This window comes from Gossypium hirsutum, chromosome A03, assembly GCF_007990345.1.
Source record: "Gossypium hirsutum isolate 1008001.06 chromosome A03, Gossypium_hirsutum_v2.1, whole genome shotgun sequence".
In the NCBI taxonomy this organism is placed as follows: Eukaryota; Viridiplantae; Streptophyta; class Magnoliopsida; order Malvales; family Malvaceae; genus Gossypium; species Gossypium hirsutum.
This window is the reverse complement of record NC_053426.1, coordinates 101,596,615-101,608,598: the sequence shown is the minus strand read 5'-3', so window position 1 is coordinate 101,608,598 and position 11,984 is coordinate 101,596,615. Positions and strand designations below refer to the sequence as shown.

The 11,984-nt window shown below is 32.9% G+C and overlaps 1 protein-coding gene across 1 annotated transcript; it reads left to right on the top strand.

Moving 5' to 3' along the window:
- Positions 1-734: 734 nt before the first annotated feature.
- LOC107907845 (ribose-phosphate pyrophosphokinase 1) lies at positions 735-7,503 on the top strand. Its single transcript, XM_016835157.2, has 9 exons — positions 735-863; positions 2,699-2,878; positions 3,008-3,256; positions 3,821-3,964; positions 4,278-4,427; positions 4,534-4,611; positions 4,941-5,836; positions 6,115-6,497; positions 7,181-7,503. Exons 1-5 carry the CDS (start codon positions 735-737, stop codon positions 4,335-4,337), a joined length of 762 nt encoding a protein of 253 aa, XP_016690646.1. The 3' UTR covers positions 4,338-4,427; positions 4,534-4,611; positions 4,941-5,836; positions 6,115-6,497; positions 7,181-7,503.
- The last annotated feature ends 4,481 nt before the right edge of the window (positions 7,504-11,984 follow it).

The window sequence follows — 11,984 nt, the reverse complement described above, 5'->3', positions numbered from 1 at the left end:
CACCCTCGTAACGATCAAAATTGGTACCTAATTGATTAATTGATATCTTAATGTCAAAAGTTGAAAGCTCGAAAGGAGTTTAAAATACGATCCTTCTTTTCATTAATGTTAATGTTACTTAAAAATTTTGCTTGAATAAATCAAAAATGAATATTAAAGACCCTCTCGTCTCGAGATAGCAAAATGTCACGTCCCATAAGTTTGGATGCGACACATTGAACCTTTGAGAATGAGTTTGCCTTTATTTTTCACTACAGCAAAACAGGTTTTTAGCGGCGTTTGAATGAAAAACGCCACTAAAGAACGAGCATTAGCGGCGCTTTTAAAAACGCCGCTAAAGATTGAGTATTAGCGGCGCTTTTTTAAAAACGTCGCTATATGTACACCTTTAGCGGCGCTTTTTAAAAAATGCCGCTAATGCCTGATCTTTAGCGGCATTCAAAAAACGCCGCAAAAAAATTAACACAACGCCGTCGTTTTGTATTGAGCCTTTGGTGGCTTTAGCGGCGTTTTTTAAAAACACCGCTATTCATCCTAACAACTATCGATTAGGCATATTTGTTGCTTCCCAAGGTAGTTAGTTCACCACACAGGCATGTTAGTACTAAACTGCAGAAAACTATTAAGTCATCCAATTCATGCCGCATTGCGAGATTACTCTACCACTCTATAAATGGAGGCTCGATAAGTGTCTTCACTTCATTAAATTCAAATCAAAGAAATTGAGTACTACTATGGATGCTGCAAACAGGCTTTCTACAATTGTTGCCGAAATGGGGCAACTACAATATGAAATTCAAGAGCACCGTAGAGTGCTAAACTTCCTTTTGAGAAGTGTTAGAACAATCGCCGCTAAAGATCGAGTATTAGCGCGTTTTTTTAAAAACGCTGCTATATGTATACCTTTAGCGGCGCTTTTTAAAAAATGCCGCTAATGCTTGATCTTTAGCGATGTTTTTAAAAAACGCCGCAAAATAATTTTGTAAAATGCCATCATTTTGTATTGAGATTTTGGTGGCTTTAGCGGCGCTTTTTAAAAACGCCGCTAAAGATCGAGTATTAGCGACGCTTTTTTAAGAAACTCCGCTATATGTACACCTTTAGCTGCGCTTTTTAAAAAAATCGCTAATGCTCGATCTTTAGCGGCGTTTTTTGAAAAACGCTACAAAAAATGAAAAAAATTAAAATACTATTATTTAAAATAATTTTAAATATTTTTGGTATATGACTAATTGTTTTTAAATTTATATGTTAAATATTTTCTTATATAATATTAAAAGAGATAGTATTAATTTTAAAATATTGAATTAATTATTATTATAGTTTGGGGTTTATGGTATATGGTTAAGGGTTTAATGTTTATGAGTTACTATTATAAGGTTTATGGATTATGAGTTTATGGATTAGGGTTTATGGTTTATGGGTTAAGGGTTAGGGTTTAAGTTTTAAGGGGTTGAGGTTTGAGGTTTAATGGTTAAGGATTAAGGGTTTATGTTTTATGGTTTAAGGTTTATGGGTTAGGGGTTAGGGATTTAGGGTTTAGATTAATTAGTGTTTTTTAATTTATGTATTAAATAATTTCTTATATAATTGTAAAAAAGATAATATTAATTTTAATATATTAAAATTATGAAGTTTAAATTATTTAAGAGATAATAAATAAATTTTATATATATTAAATGGTTTGGGATTTAAGGTTTACTTAAGATTTGTTAAATGATGAATTTTTTTACAATCAATTAATACTTTTATATTTAAAAATATTTAATCTCAACCATTTGATATATTTAAATATTAGATTTAAAAAAAATTGATAAATAAATGAAAAAAGTAACAGATCAGTGATATGGATAAAAAAAAACATTGATAAATAAATAAATAAAAGTAACAGATCATTGATATGGATAGGTAACTATCTATTTTGGATAGGACCAGATTATAAAAATAAAAATGAAATACAAAAACTAAAATCATTCCACATCGAATTCTAGCGAAATAGTTATATTTTAGTTAGGAAGAAATATCTCTAATGAAATAGAGATTAGATCGGAAAAGAATAATATAAAATCATGATTAAGTCTCAATCTTTAATAGAAATTTGATATGTGAGAGATTGATTGTTTATATTAGATAATTTTAACTTAATAATTAATTACAACCATTTAATTATTTGTTTTCTTATTAAAATACACAATATTTATTTTCAGAGTACTTGATTTTTTATTTATAAAAATCAATTTATAAAAAATAGTAATAATAATTATTTTATAAAATTATTTAACTAATAATTTTTAGTAGATAAAATAAAAAACTTTTAGCAGAGTAAAATAATGTTATTTTGTTTAAAATAAAATAATTTTTTATGACGTTTTTTGCAAAAACGCCGCAAAAGGCTAACAATAATGACGTTTTTTATAAAAACGCGACAAAAAAATCATCTCATTTTTTTTAAGGGGCGGTTTTATTCCCAAATTTCCCCCTTTAAACCCCTAATTTTTTCCCCTAAAGGTATTCCCAGATCTGGTTCTCCTCCTTTCTTCTCACAATTAAGATATCTTTGACGTCTTACGCATGTGTATAACTCCATTGCATGCTTTTTGGGGGACTTAATAATTATATCTTTGACTTGCATATGTGTTTTTTTCTTAATTTTCTAATAAAATTTCCGGAGCTAAAATCAGGGTTTCCCTATTTCTAGAGGTGTAGCTTGGTGGAGCCCTTGAAGTTCGAAAATGGAAAGCCTCACTTTCCTCTCCTCGCCTCTGATCCTGCGTTTCCAACCTTCTTGTCCCCTAATTCCCATTTCCAAAATGATATCAACAAACACGACACTAGGCTCCGTATATTTTCTGGTACTGCTAATCCTGCTCTTGCTCAGGTTTTAGATTCAACTCAACCCTCTCTTTTCTTTCATTGAGATTGTTTAGATTAGATATCTAATAAGTATCTAGGTATACAGGAATATGAGTTGTGTAATTCCCGCTATTGCTTTTTCTATATTGGATAGGAAATCGCATGCTATATGGGTCTGGAACTTGGGAAAACCAAGATAAAGCGTTTTGCTGATGGTGAGATTTATGTTCAGTTGCAAGAGAGTGTGAGAGGGTGCGACGTGTTCCTTGTGCAACCCACTTGTCCCCCTGCCAATGAGAATCTTATGGAGCTTCTCATTATTATCGATGCTTGTCGAAGGGCTTCTGCTAAGAACATTACTGCCCTCATTCCCTATTTTGGCTATGCCAGGGCTGACAGAAAGGTAACTCAACTACGCCCAATTAATAGATTTTGCCATACTGTTTTGTTTTCCTTCATACTTGGCCCTACTATGGAATGGTTGATCATATTGAATTCAGTTCCAGATTTCCATTTAAATTATTATTTGCTCCTTTTCTTAGAAGGAATTATTTCTTTCATGTGATAGGATTCTATTCATTCTGGTTTTATATTGTAAGATTCTATATCTTTCTTGTTGTTCTAAACAATAGAAAGCAGTCTAATTCTGTTTGATTCATATTCATTCCAAAAAAAAAAAAAGCTAATTGAATTGAAGTACAGAACCAATTTAGTTGAATTATTTCCGTAGGGGTTTGGTTCTTTGAGTACAGTTTATTGGCATTTGCAGAATATCCCAACGTCCCTTCTAACCATTTCCCTGTATCTAAAAGAAAGTAAGAAAGAACTCTGTTTCCTAGTACGAAATTTCAGATGTCCTATAAATAAAAAAGGCATAGCTTTAAATAATAGCTTTACTCTACATATAAATTCTTCACTGAATGCATAATACTGTTTGAATGGTTAAATTTATCTTCTGTTGTTCCAGACTCAGGGGCGTGAATCTATTGCTGCTAAACTTGTAGCAAATTTGATTACTGAAGCAGGTGCAAATCGTGTTCTTGCTTGTGATCTTCATTCAGGGCAATCCATGGGTTACTTTGATATCCCAGTAGATCATGTTTATGGGCAGGTAATTTTTACATATACCATCTGTATCTCTTTGTTGTTCTATGTTTAGAGGTACAAATCAACACTACACATGATTATTTAACACAATTATTATATGGTTCAAGAATCTAAAATTTTAGTACTTACGAAAAACCTAAATTTAATCCTTCTATGAGGGGTTTCATTTGTATTTAAGTTATGTTTTTCATGTTAACTTAAGAAGTTTTATTGCATAAGCTTTATCTACTCTATCAGTTCTTGATGCTGGCCTGTTGCGTGTCAGCATTTCTGTATGAACTTTTGCTCATCGCAAATATTTCTCTCTGCAATTCCAGCCTATAGGAGGACTTTCTTGTGCTTTGTCCTGCCCATTCTTCAGTCAAGTTTCCAAGTGAGAAGTCTAGAAAGGCCCATTCTGCAACCAAGTTCCCAAATGAGAAGCCTAGAAACTGTCTATCTGCTGATGATAAAGTGCCAACTGAAAGGTAATTAATCAATTAAGATATCTTAGACGTCTTACGCAGGTGTATAACTCCATTTCATGCTTTTTGAGGGACTTAATAATTATATAGCATGTGATTGCCTCTACAGATGAGAATGGTGCATGCACTAGGACACTTAAAGTTCTCATGGCCATTTCAAACGGGAAGTGGGTTCTTAAATTAAATTGTGAGTTCGTTGTTCTTTTCCTGTTTTAGAAGGTAAAACTTGTTCTTTCTCTATATATCTGTATTATAATAGTCATATGAGCTCTTTTGAGTTTGGCAGCAACTAATTGAACTTGGATGGGGCATTTTCATTATTACATGAGCAAAGTTATTTTTTGACTTGTACAATACCATTATAACAACCATGAACTGGAATTACATGTAATATTAGTAACTTGTACCAGCCCTTAAGGCTTCGACTTTACTTAAAACAGGAATTACATGTGATCTTTGGCAATTTTGCCCAGCAGAATTAGGCTAATTTTATGGTTCTATCTTTAATTAATGCAGGACTGAGCAATTCTTCCTTTACAGGTCAGTTTCCTGTTTCTTTGTCATAGATGGATGTATTTATTGGAATATGGGACTAAGTAACTTAATACAAAGAAATTTTACATTTGTTTTTCTATGCCTTTTAGATCACCTCTAATTTTATTATTCAAAGAATTAGTAACTTAATACAAAGAATTTGTGGAAGTTTTAGTCGGTGTTGGTTCTGCTCGTATCAGGGATCTGTTTAAGAGAGCCAAGGTGATAATGCTATAAGTTTCTTATATTTGATTGCTAAGGCAGCATGTAGCTGTTAATTGTTGGGCATATGGTAATAATTAGGGAACAGATAAAATGTTGCAGATGGTTGGGCCACCTATAAATCAGCTTGCTGTATTTTCTGTGTTATTTTTTTTATGTTATAAGTACAGATTCCTTTTATTTTATTTACAAATACTTGGTTGTGCTATGTACTTTGTGTAATTTGTTGATAAATTCTTATCTTTTGCATGTAAATAAACCATCAGTTATATTCATTGATGAAATTGATGCTTTAGCAACTAGGTATGATAATCTTGTTGCTACTCCTATCCCTTCTTTTTTTAATGCAAGAATTTGTTGAAACCACACCATTTGTTGACATCTGAAGGCGAATGCTATTTTACCTATTTTACCTTTTCGGCCTTTGTGCTAAATTTGTACCTTTTCTAGGGATAAAAGATATTCTGGATTCCTATTTTACCTTTTCGGCCTTTGTGCTAAATTTGTACCACCAGCCTTAATGGTCTCTCCCTTTCTTTATCATTTCTATTCTTGCTACTTAATTATCAAAAATGGGTTCACCAACAGACTCAGCCCTCGATCTCGATGAACAGATCTCGCAGCTGATGCAATGTAAGCCACTTTCGGAGCAGCAGGTACTTTTTTTTTTCACGATCTGTTTGTTTCTCAAGAAAGTATGGAAATTTTGAGCACTTAATTTAATTGTATAATTATTTTAATAGATTATGCTATATTTGGCTGCGAAATGAATACCAAAACGATTTTGAATTGAATTTGTTTTAAGATATTATTCCAATAGCATTAGTTTCTATCTCCGTGTGAACTTTTAGTTATAAATTAATGAAAAAAAAATCAGCTTTTTTCTTTCTTCCATTTAAAAAATTTATATATTCTTTTGATTTATTTGATGTAGTTGATTTCGAAAGAACTTGGTGTATTTGCACGAGAACTTTTATGTGTTCGCTGCAAGACTTTTCTACGTTTTACTTGTATTGTTTTGTTCTCAGGTTGATTAATAGAACTCCTCGTTTTTCTTCCCTATTTCATCTGGGTTATACTTGGTTGTAACTCTGTTTTCGTGTTATCTTGTTTAGGTTAGAGCATTATGCGACAAGGCATAAAATATGTATCTCAAAGACTAAATACATTTGCATGTGTTAGGTATAGAAAAAGGTGTTTCCATTTTGGTGTTAAGATTTTATGCAGTGTAGTTGCTTACTGTCTTACACTATGTTGTCCTTTTAGGCAAAATGGTTGAACAAGCAATTGAGCAAATTATGGCCTTTTGTTGCAGAGGTAAGATACTTGTTCTTATATATATTTCTGCTATAAGATTCATAGTAGTTGCTGGTTATTTATTTCAAAAAGGCTGAGAGAGGCTTTTGTGTAACTGAGGTTTTCCACCTTAACAGATGAAATTTAGGCAGGTTGTTCAACTCTTTTGGTGCTTTCTGAAGTGAAAATAATTGAAATTGTTCTCTATGTAACTTACAATTTAGTATTTTTTCATAGTAGATAAATCAGTATTAGACTATTGTGTTGGTTCTCCGCAATATTAAGCATTCTGAGCATCAATATATTTAGATATTTTGAGGTTTAAAATTGAACTCAGGGAAGAAATAAAGATAAAAACAACTAACATAGTGGATCAGGAAAATGCTTTGCCATGAGCTGCTTTCTGTTTGACTCGTTTACATATCTAAATAATAGATTGTTTGAGGATAGGCCATGGATTTGGTGATATTTTTTATTTAAACTATGTAGGTTTTAGATGCAACACCTGTACATGCAAGGCACATGATTAATAACATGATCAATGACTTTTGTCGAAACAAATTCTAATTCTTGCATTATGGTGGCATTATTAAAAATTTATCTTTCCATATCATAATTCAAAGAGATCAGATACTGTGCTTTGACATATGTGGCTTTGAGGGTCGTATAAGTGATTTCCTTATTGGCCTGACTTTGGCTTACAGGTGCATACTTTGGCTTTCTGTTCCGGTGTTTTGGATTCTCTGGCGGTTGAATTGAAAGCATCAAAGGACTTCTCTAAGTTATATGCAGGCATTGCAATACTTTGGCTTCACATAAGCTTGAACCAGCCCTCTGTTATATATTGTTTCTTCCTTCTTTTTTGATTTTTTTCCTTTGATTAATGAGAGGTGATGATGAATTGGCATTCTTTTCTCACGAGGATGAATTTTGTTTTAGAAATTGTAATACTTTGTGTCTGTGTCTGTTATTTTTTATGTATTAAATTACATATTGAATCAATGTTTATGTATTAAATTTAAATTCATTAATTTTTATATTTAGTTTTGAAGTTTAAATTTTAATGGAAAATTTAATTTAATTAAATTTTTTACTTATCCTTAAAAGTATATAGTTTAAATTTCAAATTTCAAAAATTAAACATAATATAATATTTAACATAGAAATAAATATTATTTAATTAAAATAAAATAATTTTCTAAAAGGTCATGATTTTTAGCGGCGTTTGTGGGAAAAGCGCCGTTAAAGGTCATGACTTTTAGCGGAGTTTGTTTTTCATAAACGCCACAAAATGTTAGCGGCGTTTTTTGCGGCGTTTGTAAAAGCGCCGCCAATAGTTTTAGCGGCACTTATAGGCCAAAAAAAACTTCGCTAAAAACCAGTTTTGCTATAGTGTTTATTTGAAACTTATACATTTTAATTCTAGAAGGATATTCGTTTGTTTAGGTTCAATGAGAAAATCGAAACTCTGTAAGTTAGGTACGATTTCTCGAATCTCCAAAATATGAAACATTGTCTATTTTTAAAAGTTTTCTTTTTTATGGATTTGAGGTGAAATTTAATGCAATATTTAAAATGATAAACGTTTAGTTTATTCGATTACAGTATAAAATGCGGCTAAAACGTAAGAAAAATATCACGTTTAATGAATAATGAAAGTGTGACATAATTTGTGATAAAATATAAAAATATATAGCAATAATAGATCACGATGCCAACATGCATATTAGGACAATAATAACAATGAAAAATGATAATAGTAACAATAACAAAAATACTAATAATAATATCAACAACAGCCACAATGATAAATGATAAGGCAAAATGAAATATAAAAAAATGCCCAATGAAAAGAAAATAATAAGAAAATAGTTTAAATGTAAACTAAAAAAAATAAAACGATAATGAATAAGCTAGAAAATAAATAAATAAAGGATTAAAATGAGTAAAAGACCCAATTTTCATTCAAATTAGATTAACAGGATAGATTAAGATAGAATAAATAAATGGCGGACTAAAATAGAAATCGCGAAAACCAGTGAGGCTCAATTGGAAAAATAACCCAATCTTCGGACCCGCGTCCTTTCTCCAAGAGATCAACGTGCCAGGGATAAAATTGAATCACGCGAAAAACTAAGTGGTCAAATTTGTAAAATAAAAAAAGTAAAAAAAAGACTAAATCGAAGCATGCTAAAAAACAGAAGGGGCAATCGCGCAAATAGCCCAATAGACGAAAACACGCGGATCCCTTAGAGAAGTTCAGGTCGCGTGCAAATCAGGGCTAAACGACGCCGTTTTGCCGTCTATGAACCCTAGCTCAAAACGATGTTTTATATCTTAATTTAAATCAATTTTTTTAAAAACTCATTTTAGCCACTTTGTTTTTTTTTTTAAAAATTCAAAGAGCCCCCATTTTTTTCTCCACCCCCTCTTTGGCCGGTTTGTGGGCTTTGTCTACGGTCCGACGTGCCTCCGCCTATACTGTGGCTGATGGCCTGAGCCGTGCAAAATGGGGTGTTTTAGCCCCCCTTTTCTTAAATGGATTTGAAGGCCAAGCCTTCTCAGCCCAAAAAAATCGAAAGAAGAGGACCCTCAACCCCCTTTAAGTCTGGTTTCGACATCGGAGAAGGGACCTCCGACAACGAGACTGTCGGATGATTCAGGTGATCATTTCTTTCCTCTTTTTTTTTAAATTTTCGTATGTAAAATAAAAAAAGAGTAAAATAAATAGAAATATAAAACGAAAATCACATTTATAAAATTTTATATATTCAATCTCTTTTGTTTTGTATCCAATCTCGTGTTCGGAAAACCATACAAAGATACTGTTTATGGCTTTTATAGCCAAATTACAAGACTGTTTGTAACATCCCAAAATAGGGCCTAGTCGAAACAGTGGTTTTGGGACCACAAATCTGACATTGAAATATTTATTATATGATTATTATGAGGTCTAGAATATGAAAATATGAATGTGTTAACGTTTCATGAAGAAATTCTACGAGCAAGGTGTCCAATTGGAAAATAAGGACCAAATTGAATAAATTGAAAAATTTGGATTCTAGAAGCAATTTGTGTAACACACCGTACCCGAGTCCGTCGCCGGAGTCGGACACGAGGGGTTTGCAGACTTACATCACTTCTTTGCACAATCCATTTTAAATTTTCCAGGCAAGCTGGCTAACTGCGTCACTGTCACCTTAAAAATCATATCTTAAGTTTCACAACTCTAAAATCAGCTTCGAGATTTTTCCCTGAAACTAGACTCATATATGCATCTACAAATTTTTTTCTAGAATTTTTGGTTGGGCCAATTAGTACAGTTTATTAGTAAAATTCTCCCATGTTACAGGATCGACTACACTGACCTTTGCGCATTACGACTTGGATATCTCCCTGTACAGGGCTTCAATACTGATGACGTTTGTTTCTACAGAAACTAGACTCAAAAATGAATCTATTCATATATGGAATGACTTCTAATTATCTCTGGTTAATTTATAATGAATTTCCAAAGTCAGAACAGGGAATCCAGAAACCGTTCTGACCCTGTCTCACGAAAACTTTAGCATCTCATAATATACAGTTCATATGAACGTTTCGTTACTTTCCTATGAAAATAGATTCATCAAGGTTCGTTTTCATTATTTATTCACTATTTAATTCTATTCCTACTATTTTTAGTGATTTTCCAAATCTACATCACTGCTGCTGTCAGCATCTGCCTTTAAGGTAGACTTTACCTATTTCATAGTTTCCATGATTCAACTAGCCCTTTTAGCATAAATAGCACAAATTATGATAGTGATTAACCATTCCCATGGCCAATCCTTGTTAAGCATATCCATACCAAATGAGTATAACATTATGCTCAAACATATATAAGCCATTTTCGCATGGCTATCCAAAATTATACAAATCCAAAGGGTCCATGACCCACAACAAAAAGGGTAGTCCTATACATGCCATTTCGAAGTTCAACCAAAATTGTACCAAAAGGGGGCTTTGATAGTGTGGGAGACTTCGACTTCCAAAAATCCCGAGTCCGATAGCTGACGAGCCAAAATCTATAAAACAGAGAAACAAAGAAACGGAGTAAGCAATTTATGCTTAGTAAGTTTTGAGCAAGGGATTCCAGCACAACAAAAGTATAGCATTCATGTAGCTAAACAGATAATTTCATATGCACAAATTTTCAGTATCATACTTACTTCACATTACCAACCCTTATATTCATACACAAAGATCAATTTAGCCAAAGGCCGGTAGCTCATTTATCAACTGAGCGAATACTTATTTGTAAGGGCTCAACTAATTCAAAGCACATACGAAACATACCTCAATGTTGGGATGTTTCAAGCGTATTAACTGAAATTTTTACAGCAAGATCATTCATTCCCAAATCACGTACCTTCGGAATTTAACCGGATATAGCTACTCGTTCAAATGCCTTCGGGTCATAGCCCGGTTATAGTAACTCGCACAAATGCCTTCGGGACTTAACCCGGATTTAGTAACTCGCACAAATGCCTTCGGGCTTAGCCCGGAATTAGTATCTCGCACAAATGCCTTCGGATCTTAGTCCAGATATGGTCACTTAGCACAAAGCCTTCGGGACTTAGCCCGGACATCATTCGAATAACCATGCACATTTAACAATAAATCATGACACATTCGTATTTCATTTTCATTAGCAAAACTCAAACACAAGACACTTATCACTCTTGCAATTTCGGCTCAATAGCCACACACAAGGAGCCTGATTTTGATTTGCTTAAAACGTGATCTAATCAAATCATAATTTAAGCTCTATTACTCAAGAACTTACCTCGGATGTTGTCGAACGGTTTCGACGGCTATTCGACCACTTTTTCCTTCCCTTTATCGGATTTAGTTCCCCTTCGCTATTGAGCTTAATTCAAACAAATTTAACTCATTAAAGTCTCATTTTGCTAGCTTATGGCCGAATATGACAAGGAGTTTGATAGGTCATATGGCCACCTTTTAGCTCAAATACACAATGGTCATACGCATTTTTAATCACATCAAGCAATTTAATACAATTCATTCGAACATCAAAAGAGAAGCTCAAGGTACTTAGCCCATATATACATTAGACACTAGAGTCACATATGTACGAAATCACGAATCGAATTCAACATACTAGCTAATATTTCCCCTTAGCCGAATTTTCTAAGTCAAGCTAAAGCCATCAATAGGCTACCTATGGCCGAACATACACATAACTTATGTACTTATTCATGTGGCCGAACATACATGTCTATGTTGGGGCCGATTGCATCACAACACCATACCATTTCAATTTTTGGCCATGGTTAAACAAAGAACTTAATGTCTCACTCAAAAATGCTAAAAAGAAGATTCAAGAATCATCAATCCACCATCACATGCACCATTACAAAGCTTCACTTTTAGCATGCAAATGATATCAACACCAATCCACCTTGGCCGAATATCATCTCCATGACATAGTAAAGATTTGAACCA